Here is a 15517-nt window from a genome sequence, read left to right as displayed (position 1 = left end):
AACAAGCAAACAATATACAAGAACATATCACGTCGGTATGAAAAGACAACCTAAAGAGACAAAAACTACTTATCCGACCATAACCTGACTCGCGGCTTTCAAGATCAATTAACCAGGCAACTGACTCCTATTATTATCATTAACTCATGCTGCTGTATAATCTCACCTCAGTTTAAAAAATGTTATGCCTTGGGAAAATCATTGTAGGTTTTGAATTTGTGCGTGTGAATACCGTTACCATAGTCGTCACACACCACTGGTAACTTAAGCCAACCCATTTTCTCTAGACTCCGTGTTAGGTGTCGAGCCAAGAATCAAGACCACCAGCGAGGAGCGAGCGATGGGGGATGGCAGACTCAAAAGGCCATCAGCCACGCTACTTGGCAGAAAAATTGTCGAAATGTAGTAATTTTACATCAAAATACATGACGCGTTGGTCCTGTCCCCTTATCCCTACCTTCTTCAAATGCAATTTCAATTTAATGGGCTGTACGTACTAATCTACCGTGGGGTTCGTGAAAAAATCATTTACACTTGAATTTTTATTTCTCTATCATTTGTTTTACAGGTTTAAGGTGGCAATAAAGATACAAGAGAAATAAAAATTAACAGTAAATATACATAAAATAGCAGACTAAATTAAATTTCACAGTAAAACAAGTTTTGAATGCAATGAATAGTAGGTAGGTACACGTAAATAACAATAAACTACAAAATATAAGAACAAAGAATAACGAGTAATGTAAAACGAACGTAAATGGAAAGGGCAAAATTATAAGATAAGAAACACGTTACAAAACAAAAGCAGAAAATCGGTCTAATTAGAGTACCTACCACTACACGTTACATATTATTGACGTCAATATAATAGTCTCGATTCTTATTGAGTCAATCTTTTGCCCTCAGACCATTCACTTTTATGGTCAATATCTAGTTTTCTAATAGACTTCATATAAGCATCATGTTGGATACTGCTCCTATGGTTAGCCTCGTTTTGCTTAAAGAAAACCCAGAGAAAGCGTCGTTGAATGAACAACTGGTACAAGTTTTCATTTTTATATATTCTTTCATATGTTGTCATCCCGTCAAAACAGTAGCTATATTTATATAACTATTTAAGCATGATGAATTATGAAGTCAGAATCCTTGGTACATAATCATGAATTTATAAAGTCACGATCCCTGCTCTAAAATAATGAATTATGAAGTCAGAATCCTTGCTGTACCATCATGCGTTATGAAGTCAGAATCCTTGTTGTATCATCATGAATAATGAAGTCAGAATCTATGCTGTATCATCATGAGTTATGAAGTCAGTATCTGCTACTAAATCGTGATGAGTTGTGAAGTCAGAATCCTGCTATAGAATTATGAAGTCAGTATCTTTGCTGTATCATCACGAGTTATGTAGTCAGTATCTGCTACTGAATCATGATGAGTTGTGAAGTCAGAATTCTGCTATAGAATCATGAATTATGAAAACAGTATCTTTGCTGTATCATCACGAGTTAGTAGGCAGTATCCGCTACAGAATCATGATGAATTGTGAAGCAGAATCCTCATTATCATTATGGTATTAATCGACTCTGCAGGAGTTTCACAGACTTCATCAGGGTCTGAGCCAGACCTCTTCGACTCCCTCATCAGTTCTTTGCAAAAGTTTGTTCTCAGCGAATTATGCTTCTCTGCATCTTGTGGGGCAGCATTTGAGTATTTCCCTCTGTATTTCCCCAGCAATAATGCATAGTCCTCCCGTTTCTTATTTATGTTGCCATACCCCTCTGCTTTCACCTTCCAGAGGACTGGCATCCCTTTGTATAGGCGAATCCATTCTCTAATAAACACTTCCCTGATTCTTTGGAACTTGGCTAGCTCCGCGTTGATGTGAAAAGTGTGGTTTTAATGTCAATACCACCCACAAACGAGAGACTTGCTATTGTCAACTTACATTGTTTCAGTACTAATGAACGACCCTTTAACCTTTTCCCTAGGCGTTCAATGGTTTTGACAATACCGGTTGTATATAGGTCAATATTGACTACCGTGTAGGGGGACCATAAGATGAACACGAAGGTAGTTGGAGCTTGATGAAAATAGTTACAGAAATTAAAGAAGGGACTCAGGATGACGTAATAATAAATGAATATATAATACTGACAGTAAACTTACGGAAATTAAATAGGACGTTCTTGATGACAATAGTATATGAACTTATACTGCTGACAGTAGATGCTATAACATAAAAGAGTAATTACATGTGTAAAAATTAACTCACTCACTGATTGAAAGTGACCAAATTCAAATAACAATAAAACCAACTGTCTTATTAGTTTTTATGGCTTCGTTTGCTATGTATACTCGCTATGTTTGTACGGTGTTTTTACGTTGCATGAAACCAGTGGTTATTCAGCAACGGGACCAACGGCTTTACGTGACTTCCGAACCACGTCGAGAGTGAACTTCTAGCGCATCTCTCACTCCTCAATGGAATGGCCGAGAATCGAACCCGCGACCACCGAGGTGAGAAGCAAACACCAAACCAACCCCGCCACTGTGGCGCTAAACTCGCTATGGAGTGCGATCACAACGTCACTTCGTATGTCGTCTCTTGAGTGTTCAAACCACCTCGTCCGATCCCCAGTACTGAAAACTGATAACGGCTGAATTAGTCATTACAGACAGTAGTAGAAATAATTATATAATTAAGGAAAATAATTTGGTGTTTACTGTTGACAGCCTTCAGCCACCGTCTCTGAAACGTTTTGAAATGTTAAAACGTATTGTATATGCGCCTACACACACATATATACGTAGATGCGTGTGTGTGTGTGTGTTAAGTATGATAGACTTGATTGATTAATTGTGGGTTTTTCTGGCGTCACAACTACCAGGGTCATCGACGCCGAGTGTAAAGTTTGAAGAAATTGTAATTTCCATTGCAATATTCGAACCCCACATCCAGAGTACTAGAACGAGGTAAATTTTGCCGACCTGAACACAAGATATATATATATATATAGTTATATATATTATATATATATATATCTATATATATATAATATATATATATATATATATATATATATATATATATATGTATTATATATTTATAATATATATATATATATATATATGTGTGTGTGTGTGTGTGTGTGTGTGGAAACCCCCATTACCCATCTTACATAAGTGGCTGAATGGTGCAGCGTTGATTCACATTTGCAGGGCACGGCATCGCTCCTAACGACCACTAGTCCATGTAGCTCTTAATTGGTATTTGCCTCCTCTGCTTAGGCCAAGAAAATTGGCGTGGTGCTACCAGCTTCATCCTTGATGGTTTGTTGAGAATCTTTTTATCATATTATACACTACTTTCATTCCTATAGCGCCTAAACTGAACTTCATTTTTCCTTTCTTTTCCGTATAAGCTCCTTACAAAGATGGATTTCTGGACGGGAATAAACTGAAGTTTATTAAGCTAACTGGGTAGGAGGGTCCCGAACAAACTAACAACAGCATATATATATATATATATATATATATATAGATATATATATATATATATATATAAATATATATATATATATATATATATATATATATATATATATATGTATATATATATACGTATATTGTGTGTATGTGCGTATATATATATATATATATATATATATATATATATATATATGTGTGTGTGTGTGTATGTATGTATGTATATGCATATATACATAGACCTTAGAATCGTTAACAAATGAAAAAAATTACACACTACAGTGTTCTGTAAAGGTTCACCCACGTTTATATTCATCACTAAGAGTAACAACAAAAGATGACAATTGGTTTTCTGAAGGAATTGGGTGATTTTTCTTTTGCATGAGCAAAATGGGGCGCCAAATTTAAGCAGATGGAAATTCCAGGCTTCTCTGATGGCAAGAGGCGACCAGAAAACCCACAGTGAAGCGGGATGTAGAAAATAAAGAATCCGAATTTCCTCACTTACTCTGTGAAATGGAATAGGACGTTGTACTGGTTCTCTAGACTCTTCCTTCTAGGCTTTCTTTCTGTTTTCTTGTAGCATGAAGGGAAGTACACTTCACGTGGCCTTTTACTCTTTTGCTTCCCTAGTCCTTCAAGAAGTTTTCCAAAGTCCTTGTCGCCTAGTTTGCACCTTGGGAAGTTAATTCGCATGCATCTAAAAAGATCAAATAATGGATTGGATCAGACACCCAGAGGCCAAACAAAAATTATAATAAATCTGCTTCGAAGAACGTTCTTAAACTTCTTCGTTTATGCATCAAGGAATCTTGTGTCAAAAGTTTCTTGTCTGAAGGTGCAGTGAATGCCACTTTCCTGTCTTTGTTTTACTCTGTTTTTATCACAAGCGGACAATCTTTCTATAGAAGCTTGCTAAATACCTCTCCTATCTATCCTTGCAAAAATGGACATTATCTTCTTTAGAAGCTTGCTATGTACCAGTCAAATAAATAGACTTAATAATTACTCCCTGAGAATGAATACACCTAATAATAATAACAATAAAATTTAATAATTATAATTACGAAAATTTCACACATGAGACTGAGGTTGGATTATCTTACGAATTATGTACTTACATATCCAGTGGCTGTAATTTGCAGGTGATATCTAAAGCCTTTGTCACAGTGCTGTTTTTGACATCAGGTAAGTACAGCAGAAAGAGGCTAGCTGAAGGGCAGGCCAAGCATTTCAGGCAAGAGGGATCTATCGTCTCTACATTCATGCAGATTTCTGGATAAGAGAGAACATTAATTCTAATGCATTTATTACTAATCATAAATTCCATAATTGCCTTAGACCCCATGGTACACAGTAGGCATTACTTAAAGGTGTCTGCAACATCTCTAAAGCCCCTAGCTGTACCACCTTTTAGCGTTTACTTTACGTAAATTCCCGCTTCCAGTGCATATTTGACATTATAACTGGGCGACCAAATTGTCTCCCAGTGAAGAAAATTTGTCCCTAACAAGAAGAATTTTTGACTGCTGGACCACCAGACAAATCACCAAAATTAACAGAATTATTAAGAAATTGAAAAGTTACCCTTGCAGTAGTTTCCAGCCCATTCTTATTTAAATTTTTATTATCTACTGTTATAATTTTGATAAAGGAAATTGTTCTATTGACGGCAAATCCCACAAAAGTTTTTGCCGCAGGAGGAGCGCTCACCCCAGACCCCTTACCTTTATGCCGTAGGCGCTCGGCAATAGTATTGTAGTGTTCTTCCTATTACAAATCATAATATCCATCTGGCCGCCCAGAGAAATTTCCTTAAACTATGCACTGGCCGCTTCCTTCTTCCTCTTGCCATCCAACCTCCCCCTTCACTTCTTAGTGCAAAGGTGGGGGTTGGATTTTTCTCTAATTTCCTCCTTTAGATCCTTGTAATTCATCTACTTTGTTTTCTGGAACTCTTTATCTAGCTGGCCAACCACTCCAACTCCCTCTTTACATTGTCGTAAGTGCTGAATGGCCGAAAGTGCCCCAGTGCTTGGCTTGACAGCCTAAATGTCATAATTTCCCTAGGTGCATGGCATATTGAAAGCGTTTCTAAAAGCTATCCACTAAGGATCAGACAGGGTCTAATAGGTTCCAATATCATGACGTAACCTTTTAACTTCTACAAAGCCAAACAATAATAAATTGATAGTTCGAATAAAGTTCCATTACATGAACCACAGTTTGTTTGTATGGTGCTTTTACGTTGCATGGAACCAGTGGATATTCAGCAACGGGACCATCGGCTTTACGTGACTTCCGAACCACGTCGAGAGTGAACTTCTATCACCAGAAATACACATCTCTCACTCCTCAATGGAATGGCCGAGAATCGAATCCGCAACCACCGAGGTGGGACGCAAACACCATACCAACCCCGCCACTGAGGCGCTTCCAAGTTATGTGATGCACCAACCACATCCTAATATCATGACGTAACCTTTTAACTTCTACAAAGCCAAACAATAGTAAATTGATAGTTTGAATAAAGTTCCATTACATGAACCACTGAAAATATTATAAAGAAGGTAACTTACCAATATATTTTACGTCATGAGGAGATTCTAAGAAGCATTTGAGTGGTGTTAATGACTTGGAGCAACCAATACTAACAGACAGGTTTTTAACATTTCCTGGAATCTTTGCCTCTGGAAAGATTGGACCCTTGTAGTTTCTTAGACTTCTGTTGAATAAGAAAAGAACCGTTTTCATTGCTCAGGAATGAAGAAAAAATAATTCAATAAACATACTACTTTTATGCAAAGAGAAAATTGTCCTATGGTGACGCATTATGAAACAAATTACTGTTGAATACTAATCCCTGACTTTGATATTGGCACTTTTGTAATAAAAACAACTGTCGATGCCACTCACCTATCAGCCAATCGCTTCATTATAAGCTCCTGTAAGTAGGCGTTACCAAGAGGAAATCCTGGGTGATAGTAAAGGTAATCCAGGATCTGGTCAATATTATATTGGCGTCTGATGAGAACTATCAGTAGTTCTTTCAAACCTGAAGTTTCAGACAAGTTTTTCTGGGGATCAGTAACCTCTGTCTCAGGTAGACAGCTTCCTCTGAACCATTTGCCATAAAGTAATATTTCCTTGTAACTAGTCTTGGTCATGTGGCATTCTGTTATTCCTTTGACAACTCTGGGATTCTGATATATCATCTTCAAGGAGTTTTCATCGAAATAGATGTTATTGAAGATCCTTGCCCAGATATCTTTGTTAAGGTTACCAGACTCCAATAACAGATTGACGGTCTCACTAACCGTGCTCTCACTTACAGCGTCCCCAGCTCTATGGTAAATCCCAATTAAAATAACAAGCAAATATTGATATTCATGCCGACTCGATATCCTCAGATTGTGTAATGCTTCTGAGAGTGAGTGGGAATACATTTTGGTGAGTGTCTCTAACGTCGAATTTAGAATACTTGAAAACCTGTGACAAGGCACCTGGTACTTAATGAAATACTTTATCATGTCAGTATGAATAAGTGTGACACTCTCGAGTTTATGCTTTCCTGAAATTAGATCATGGACGTGGAGGGCAGCTAAGAACCTTTGCTGCTCCTTGTTAGGGAAATGCCATTTAATCGTGCTCTCTTCGTCCTCAGTACAGGTTTCCGGTGCAAGAAAGGCGCAGAGTATCTCTTCCACAGGCAGTTCTAGACGTTCACACAGTCCGCCCAGTCTCTGCATTGCAGCATCACTCAACCGCAAGCTTTGCATTTTCAACCTTTCAAAAGCCTCCTCCTTCAGAGATAGCATGATTTTTGATACCTTTTCTTGCAGCGAGGTCTTGCTCACTTGAGATAGTAAGAGATCTTGAACCAGTTTCATAATCAACCTTTCTCTCTTAATTTCGTAGAAACTGTGAAGAGTGTCGTATATCGTAGTATGACAGTTCACTGACGTCGAATAAGTTGCTAGATTTAATGAAAAGTAGGCCATGTTGAGTGGCAGTCTAAACTGATCTTTTACGAAAGGGAACATCATTCTGAAGAAAGATAAAGAATGTTCGTCAACTACGTCATATACAGCTGATTGGTACTTCTTAAAAAGATCCTCCATGTTTTTTTCAGGTAAGCCTCTTATTTCTAAATGTTTCGTAAACATACTTTGTAAATCCTCGGTCATTTTCCCTGGGTTAGCAGTACAGATAATATTGAAGTTCCCCACTTTGTTCAGATCTTGAATATCATCAAAAAGTTTCTTGCAACTGGGATTTCTTAAATCTAGTCTATTGAAAACAATTAGAGCCTTGACCTTCAGAATCCAATCCATCATTTCCTTTTCTCCTTGGAATTTCTTAAAGGTTTTTGGCAAATAGGAACGAATGACCCCACTCAGGGAATCAGACAAACGTTCCGAGCATCCTCGAAAATTTATTGGAATGATTATGTCATAACCACCACCGTAACTTTGTGCGTCAGTTTTGGAGGAGAGCCATTCATAGACTATAAATTTCAGCAATGTTAATTTACCCATTCCAGATACTCCCTGTATGAGAGTGGTTTCCATCTCGGCAAATAAACTCTCAAACGAAATTATATCTCCATCAGGAAGACTCAGTATCTCGGGACAGTTGAAAATCTCAGAGACTTTGACCCGTTTGCTGGGACTCAAGACTACGTAACTCAGAGTTTCCAGCACCTCAAAGGACTCTCGTTTCCCAAAATTCAGAACAAATTTGTAGAATTCCTCTTCAGTAACGTTCAAAGGTTCAGTTCTCAGCCTTTCAATGTCTCCATTCAAAATTTTAAGTCTGTTTTGTACTAAATCCTCCCCGAGGGAAAATCGTGTTGTAGCTAGCATCCATGATTCATGGATATAGTGCGCAATATCATTGATGATTCTTTCACTTTCACTCTCTGGAACCCACAGTTCTTTGTGACAAACTTCATCATTCCTAATATCTTTGAGTTTTTGCAGACACCATTCTAACGTACCGTTGGTTCCCCACCCGGCAAAAATCTTGCATCGTTTCTTCTCGCAGATGTCAAATGATTCCTTAAATTTGTTCTCATTAAAACTGAAAGGATTCTCAAACCATTTGTCCATGCTCTGGCCCAGACTCTTAAACTCTTCACCAACATCGCAAAATCTTTTGCTTACAAACTTCTTTAATTCTTGAATGAGATTCTTGATTCCTTCTATCTTGGTTTTATACAGAGAGTTGTCCTTCTTTAATATTTCAATTTCTGATGAGAGGCGACGAAGCCTGTTGTCTATCCCCAAGCCTTCACAAGAGGAATAATCATCAGTTGATAGATCTTTCAAATGACTAATCCAATTGTTTATATCATTCTCAGGATTCAAAGGGTTAGTTATGCCTTCTTGTTTACAAGCAAGCTCATGGATCTCTCTCAATAGCTTAGATCCCACCTCGTCTAAGATCATTCTCAAAAGAAACCCATTATAGGTTTCCTTCGAAAACGGATATTTAGCTGCCATAACCTACGCCATAAAACTTACACAGATCAATTTGCTAAAACTGCAGGTTGGCTTGTAAAAACGGTGGTAAAATTTGCATAAAACCAGATCTTTCACAATTGCACGTGGAGTTACCGATTTATGTGACCGTTATCATAACTCAATGTAGACACTGGTACTGAGATATGATTTGAATTACATCACTGATTTTCCATTGAGAGGTTTACTTGCTTTTATTTTAAATCTGTACCATGCCTAGAAATTAATTTTTGCAGGGAAGAACACCTCACAGTCCTCTTAACAAGTGTTGGCAATATGAAGGTTGAGATCTTCCTTGCAAACAGGATGACTGGGGCCGCTTCTCACGTTCAGCAAATTCGTACACTTCCTGTAAAACATTCACAGTAATTAAGAAAAAATGTGGAGTTTAAGCGCAGACAGCAACTTTCCACTTTTTGAAGTTTGGGCATTTCATGCATATCAGGCAAAAGTGGAAGAAGGTCACGCAAGCTTAAGTATATTCGTGAAAGTGATTGTTGAGGATATGAGGAAGCCATTCAGACTGGAGTATAAAGAGACGTGATTACAAGTAATATGATCTGGTTTGATGATGAAAGTTTGATAACAGGCTGACCAGGGCATGTAAGGTTTGCCTGAATAAGGGGAAAGGCTCCAAAGTAATACATGAGAGTAATAATTGATCTTTTGTGTAGTTGTGAAGGTGACAGAGGAGGCTATATGAATCATAAGAGCATAACTGTATTTGGTATATCATTGAAGATTTATGGTAGGATTCAGGTTGAAGAGGTATGGTAGATGAAAGATAGCCTCAATAAGCGAGGAACAGCATTGACCAGTGTTGGTTATAAAACAATTACTAAGTGAGAAGTTGGACAGTAACGGAGAAAACTGAAAAAGAACGCAACTTAAGAGGGACTGGATCAGTGTAAGAATGGACCTGAGACAAGTAGGTGCTATGTCACTGTAACACTGTTGTGGATTTAGCACTGGAAATCCAGAGGCATTGGAGAAAGGTCAATAGGTGCTTGTACAAAGGCGATGAATTTTACCAAGGGAGGTGGCAGCATGAAAGCAGTTTATTTATATAGGCATTCGGGAGTAACCATGACGGATGATGGTAGCATGAATGAAGGGGTGTATCACAGAATAGGTGAAGCATGGGAGGTAGCAAATGAGCAAAATACTGGGAATAGATTTGGGGTATTCTTTGGAAGCCAAAGTAACAAAGCGTGGAAGTGAAGCGTAGATTTTAAATAAGAATCAAAGGAAATAGGTCTGGACTGGTTAGATCGATAGTCTGTATAATGCATTTAGCAGAAGAATGGCGAAAGAGCTGAAATGATCCACAGAAATAGCAGAAAATGAGGATAGGTGAAAGGATGGATTAATGTGCTATGAGATGTTCAATCATCTGGAGAGACTGTGACAGTATAACGTGGTTAAAAGACTAGGCTTCAGGAGAGCTAGGCAGGAGGAGGAGATCTAGAAAATGGTAGATAAATAGTACGAAGCAGAAACTGGAGAGTAGGAACCTTCATATCAAGACAAGGAACAGTTAGTTTGTGCGCAAGAGACAGATGAATGAATGAAGCTGTGTGTGCAGTGGGGTTTGATACACTGCTGATACACCTAGGCCTGTACCGAGGGGGCAATCGGGGGGTTTGCCCCCAAAATTTCTGGAAGTCCATATTTCCTGTGTCTATCCTTTTCATTGAACTGTACTTACAAAGTAATAAATTATTATTGCTTTTTGTTAAGTCAAAGTATATAACATAACAACAAATGAAGTAATATGCATGTTATTGTTAACATATTAAATGAATCAATCAATAAAACTGAAGCAATATTCTTGAATTTCAGTGCAAACTTTCAAAATTATAGGTAAAATTCTGGTAACTAAAGTCAGTACTTTGAAAACATCTAATCGGATAGAAGGGCACAGACCACATGCACAATTTTTCTTCTTATTAAACTAAAATAACATTTTCAAGTATTTCATCTTGTATATACCTATATATGAAATAACATTTATACTAGAAGAAAAGGTCCAGTTTTGGGAGAAACGAAGCCGCCATGCCCCCTCCCCCAACCATGAAAAACTGGGTACGGGCCGGATATGGTTCTTGCTGCTGCTGGTCCCAGTAGCCCTCTTTCCCGTGTCACTGTACACCTTGGAGGGTTTCATCTTCTTATGTCATTTTTAGGAGCTATAGGGACCATAATGGCTGGAAGTGGCCTTGAAGAACTGTGGGAGACAGTGTATGCAAAGAACAGTGTTGTTCATATAATGACTGGACGTGCTTATGCCAGGAGTCTTCGAGCTCATTTCCTTACTCAACTTGCATTAGCAGTACTATTGTTGGAGTCATCTTCGGTTAATGAGACCCTTAAGAAAGACTTACAAACCTGCTGCATGTCTTTGTTTGACAACATTGAAACACTGGAGGTAACAGCAAATTCAAGTGCTGTAAAGTCCATCATGAGTCAACTTGAAATGAAGCTTACAGATGTTGAATCATGTGAAAGAACCGAAAAGCTATGGGTACAGTATTTTAGGTGTATTACAATTGTGAAACTCTTTATAAGGGCAGAGTGTTGTGGTGATTGGAATCTTCACCTCTATAGTGTAAAACTCATGCTACCTTACTTGCATGCAGCAGGACACCTGAATTATGCAAAGTCTGCTCAAGTCTATCTACAGCAAATGCATAAACTGGAAAAAGTCATGAAACCAGAGGAGTTTGAAAAGTTTGCAACAGAGGGATATTTCACAATTAGAAGATCTGACAAGCTCTGGTCAGGGATCTGGACTGATATGACAACTGAGCAAGTCCTCATGTGTTCCATCAAAACATCCGGAGGTCTCACCCCGAGGACGTGGAATAACACCATCAGTTATCGCTAAATGGGTTAAGGGTTAAGTCAATGCCCACAACAGCCAGTATCATTAATGCTATAGAGTCTGTTAGTGGAGTTACTGCTACCACTTCAGAACAGCATATTGACCTTCGTGAATCTCGGCAGACTCATGATCTTAACATGAATACCTTCAAAGATTGGCTGGCTGTACACAACCCATACAACCGACCAACATCTATCCTAATCTCCATATCGAGTGGTATTGTTGCCAATGAAAAAGAGAATTGTAATGAAGCCTATACAACTGGAAGAGCATCAGAAAAAAACGGAAGGAAAACCATTCAGAGATATTCACCTACAGCGAAGAAACAACATCAGGTCGTTGTCATCTGTAACAAAATCAATTATGATTAATGCACAGATTACTGTCAATGCAAACCAGTTATTCCATCGAATTATATGCGTTGCTAGAAGTGATTCTGACCTTGCAACATATCTGGGATATGAACTTGCACCTCAACCACCTTCCCTCTTTGGTGATTTTTCTATGAGAAAAGCAAAATAATCTGCTTTTGTATGTACCAGCCATTGAGGCATTGGCACCCTGTGAAAATGTTCCTCCAGCTGGAGCAGTGTATATTTTAGATGGTGGGTACCTTCTTCATCATGTTGTGTGACATCATTCATTAAACAGAATTACAGGAACGCTCACACAGTATTTGATGGCTATGACACTCAAAGTACAAAAGATGAAGAACACTTAAAGTACAAAAGATGAAGAACACTTTCGTCGAGGAAGGACACAATCATCTAGAGTTATAGCTGTAGAAAGCCACATACAAGTCCCGGTGTCTCAGCAGGAGTTCTTAGGAAATATTAAAAACAAGATAGGATTGACCAAACTCCTATCTACCCATCTGGAAGCTGCTGGCTGTAAGGTCCATCAGGTAGGGGCAGATGCTGACAGATTGATAGTAACAACAGCAACTCATTTACGAGATTCAGGACAGGAATCTGTTATTGTGGGGGAGGACACTAATCTTCTTGTCCTCTTAATTGCACTTGCCAAACCTCAGACTGATATCAAAATGATGATCCCAGCAAACAAAGCACATCCTAATAAAATATTCAGCAGTGAAAGAATTCAGAGCAAAATTGGGGACATGACTGACAGCTCGCTCTTCCTGCATGCAATAACAGGGTTAAAAGGGATCCTGTGCTAAGTCACAAGATGCAAATTTTTAATAACCCCCAGGCCTCTGCAGATGATATAGCTGCTCCTGGAGAAGCATTTCTTCTGGTCCTGTATGGAGGAAAGCCAGAAGGTAGTCTTGATAAACAAAGGTACTTTAATTACTTAAGGACGATAGCTAAACAGCCTGTACATGCCAAATTTGATCTAGCTACACTTCCTCCAACATCAGCAGCAGCACGCCAACATTCTTATCGTACCTTCCATCAAGTACAAGAGTGGCAAGGGATTACTCTAGACCCCACTGACTGGGGTTGGAAGTTAGAAAATGACCGACTAAGAGCAGTAACATCGCTTAAAGAGCCCGTACCACATTCCCTACTTCATCTTATACTTGTAATTGTAGAAAAGGTTGTCAACTGAACTGCGAGTGCAGGAGAAGTGGACTCCCTTGTACACGTGTGGGTATTGTGCTGGGCATGGGTGCAATAATCAATGTTCATTTGATGAAGATTTGATGAAGATAAAGAAGGAGATATAGATGGATATGTTGAAGAACATGGCGAAACTAAAAATGAAGACTATTCTCCACCCTTACAGAAAAAGAAAAGGAAATAATTTACGAGAAATAATAAAGAATGATTCATATTTTTGTTTTAGCGTAATTAATGCATAATCCCTTGTGCGTAAAAATGGAGTTTCATCAAATTGAAGTTATTTTTTGTCTGTACAGCTGTATAGTTGAAAACTAATTTTGATAATTGTTTTTCCACATTGTATTGTATTGCTACATAATTTTTATGGTAATTGTGGTTATGTGACCTAGAATTTATCCTCAACTAATTATAATATCATAAGCATGTGATCTATGAACGTCTTCAACAGCAAAATGTTGACGATTGTATGGTAGTAACTAGGTAATTGTAATGGCACCAATTGAAGTACATGCATTCAAACGAAGATACCCCCGCAATGGTGCGTCCTAGAAGTGTCATTTTGGTGTCATTTTAAAGACAAGAAGATTCTGCAGATTGTTTATTTAGGTAATAATTTTGATATACCTATTATTTTTCCAATAGCAGGAATAGGAATATTCCTGTCAACTACGAGTAACAGAATTTTTTTAAAATAAAGGCCCATAATTTCACACTGATATATTTAGTACTGATGAAATTTATTCAAATAGCTTCTAAAACTACCATATAATACAAAATAATGTATATTTCATCTACCAATTTTATTTTTTTACCCTTTAGGAGCAATAAATGAGAAAACTGAAAAAAACAAAAAGGCCGCCATTTTGTGGCCATAACTCGAAAACCCGTCACTGGATTTTTTGGGACTTTTTGGATGAAGATAACACAAATCACCTCTACATATTCCCAAAGTTTCAGTTTGTCATTCTAAATTTTGAGTTTTGGGCTAAAATTGAGCTAATTGTACTGTACTACAGATGTAGACCTCCGAATATCAAAGACCAATCACGGCAGAGAAAGTGGCTGCGTCTGGACGTGTTGAAAATAACCCCTTCTTTTTCATTTATAGGCAGCCAGCCAGCTACATGGCACATGCAAAACTCCCAAGGAAATCTTCAAATTATTTTCTACTGAGAAACACGAGTTAATTGGTGTCTATCAAAAGATGTGTGCCTCAAAGTAGATTATCCGAACAAGGCCTCTTGGATTCAAGGCTAAGGCCTTGCTTGGATTCAACGTCAACATTTCACACGTAGCTTTCTTACAAACATCTTAATATAGCCTCCATGAAATATTCAAAGGTATATATACGTACTACGAAATCAAAATAAAAGCAGAACATTTCTAGAAATAGTTATGTACCTTGATACCGAGATACGATGGGTAGAAAGTTTCCTCTTCTGTGTTGACTACCTGATCTTAAAATGAAAGCTAATTTTCTGTTCTTCGAATGAACAACTAACGTAATTCCATGTCATGGTATGAACGCCATATTAAATACCAGGGTCTAGACCTTCTTGAATACTAAGTAATGATCAACACTGAGCGTAAGGTTGAAAACAACTGAACTATCAGCTGTGTCACTGTGTGCATGGAGATAAACACCAAGGTTGAATCTTATCACTGGAACTTCCTGTACTTGAAGCTTTAGACAGTTGCCAAACCACGTTTAATTTATGTGTAGTATCTACATCGGTTCTCTACTTTTGTTTTGTTATTTATTATTTGCAATAGTTTGTATTACATATGACACCGCCACTCGAACAACCGTCTATCTACAAATTTTCAGATTTTAAGTTATGCATACTTTTGAATGCAGCTGGCTGCAATTCTTCTTCTATATACTAGTGTTTAGAAATTGTAAAAAAAAATATATGTTTTTCGCATTCATAATCTAGGGAGAGTGAGAGTAACTAGAATGATGAATGCGGAATATTTGTGAGTTGTTATTCGAGTAAAAGAGCCTGGGATGAAAATGAATCGAACAACAGTATATC

The 15517-nt window shown here is 37.8% G+C and overlaps 1 protein-coding gene across 1 annotated transcript; it reads right to left on the bottom strand.

Moving 5' to 3' along the window:
* Positions 1-474: 474 nt before the first annotated feature.
* Positions 475-15241, bottom strand: LOC135211060 (uncharacterized). The gene is made up of 6 exons (XM_064244117.1): positions 14883-15241; positions 6406-9360; positions 6069-6214; positions 4611-4764; positions 3998-4189; positions 475-2650 (listed from the first exon to the last, which is right to left on the bottom strand). The coding sequence occupies exons 2-6, from the start codon at positions 8991-8993 to the stop codon at positions 2617-2619; spliced, it is 3114 nt and encodes a 1037-aa protein (XP_064100187.1). The 5' UTR covers positions 8994-9360; positions 14883-15241; the 3' UTR covers positions 475-2616.
* Positions 15242-15517: the final 276 nt, after the last annotated feature.

This window comes from Macrobrachium nipponense, chromosome 4 (assembly GCF_015104395.2).
Source record: "Macrobrachium nipponense isolate FS-2020 chromosome 4, ASM1510439v2, whole genome shotgun sequence".
Lineage (NCBI taxonomy): Eukaryota > Metazoa > Arthropoda > Malacostraca > Decapoda > Palaemonidae > Macrobrachium > Macrobrachium nipponense.
This window is presented reverse-complemented; position numbering and strand designations above follow the sequence as displayed.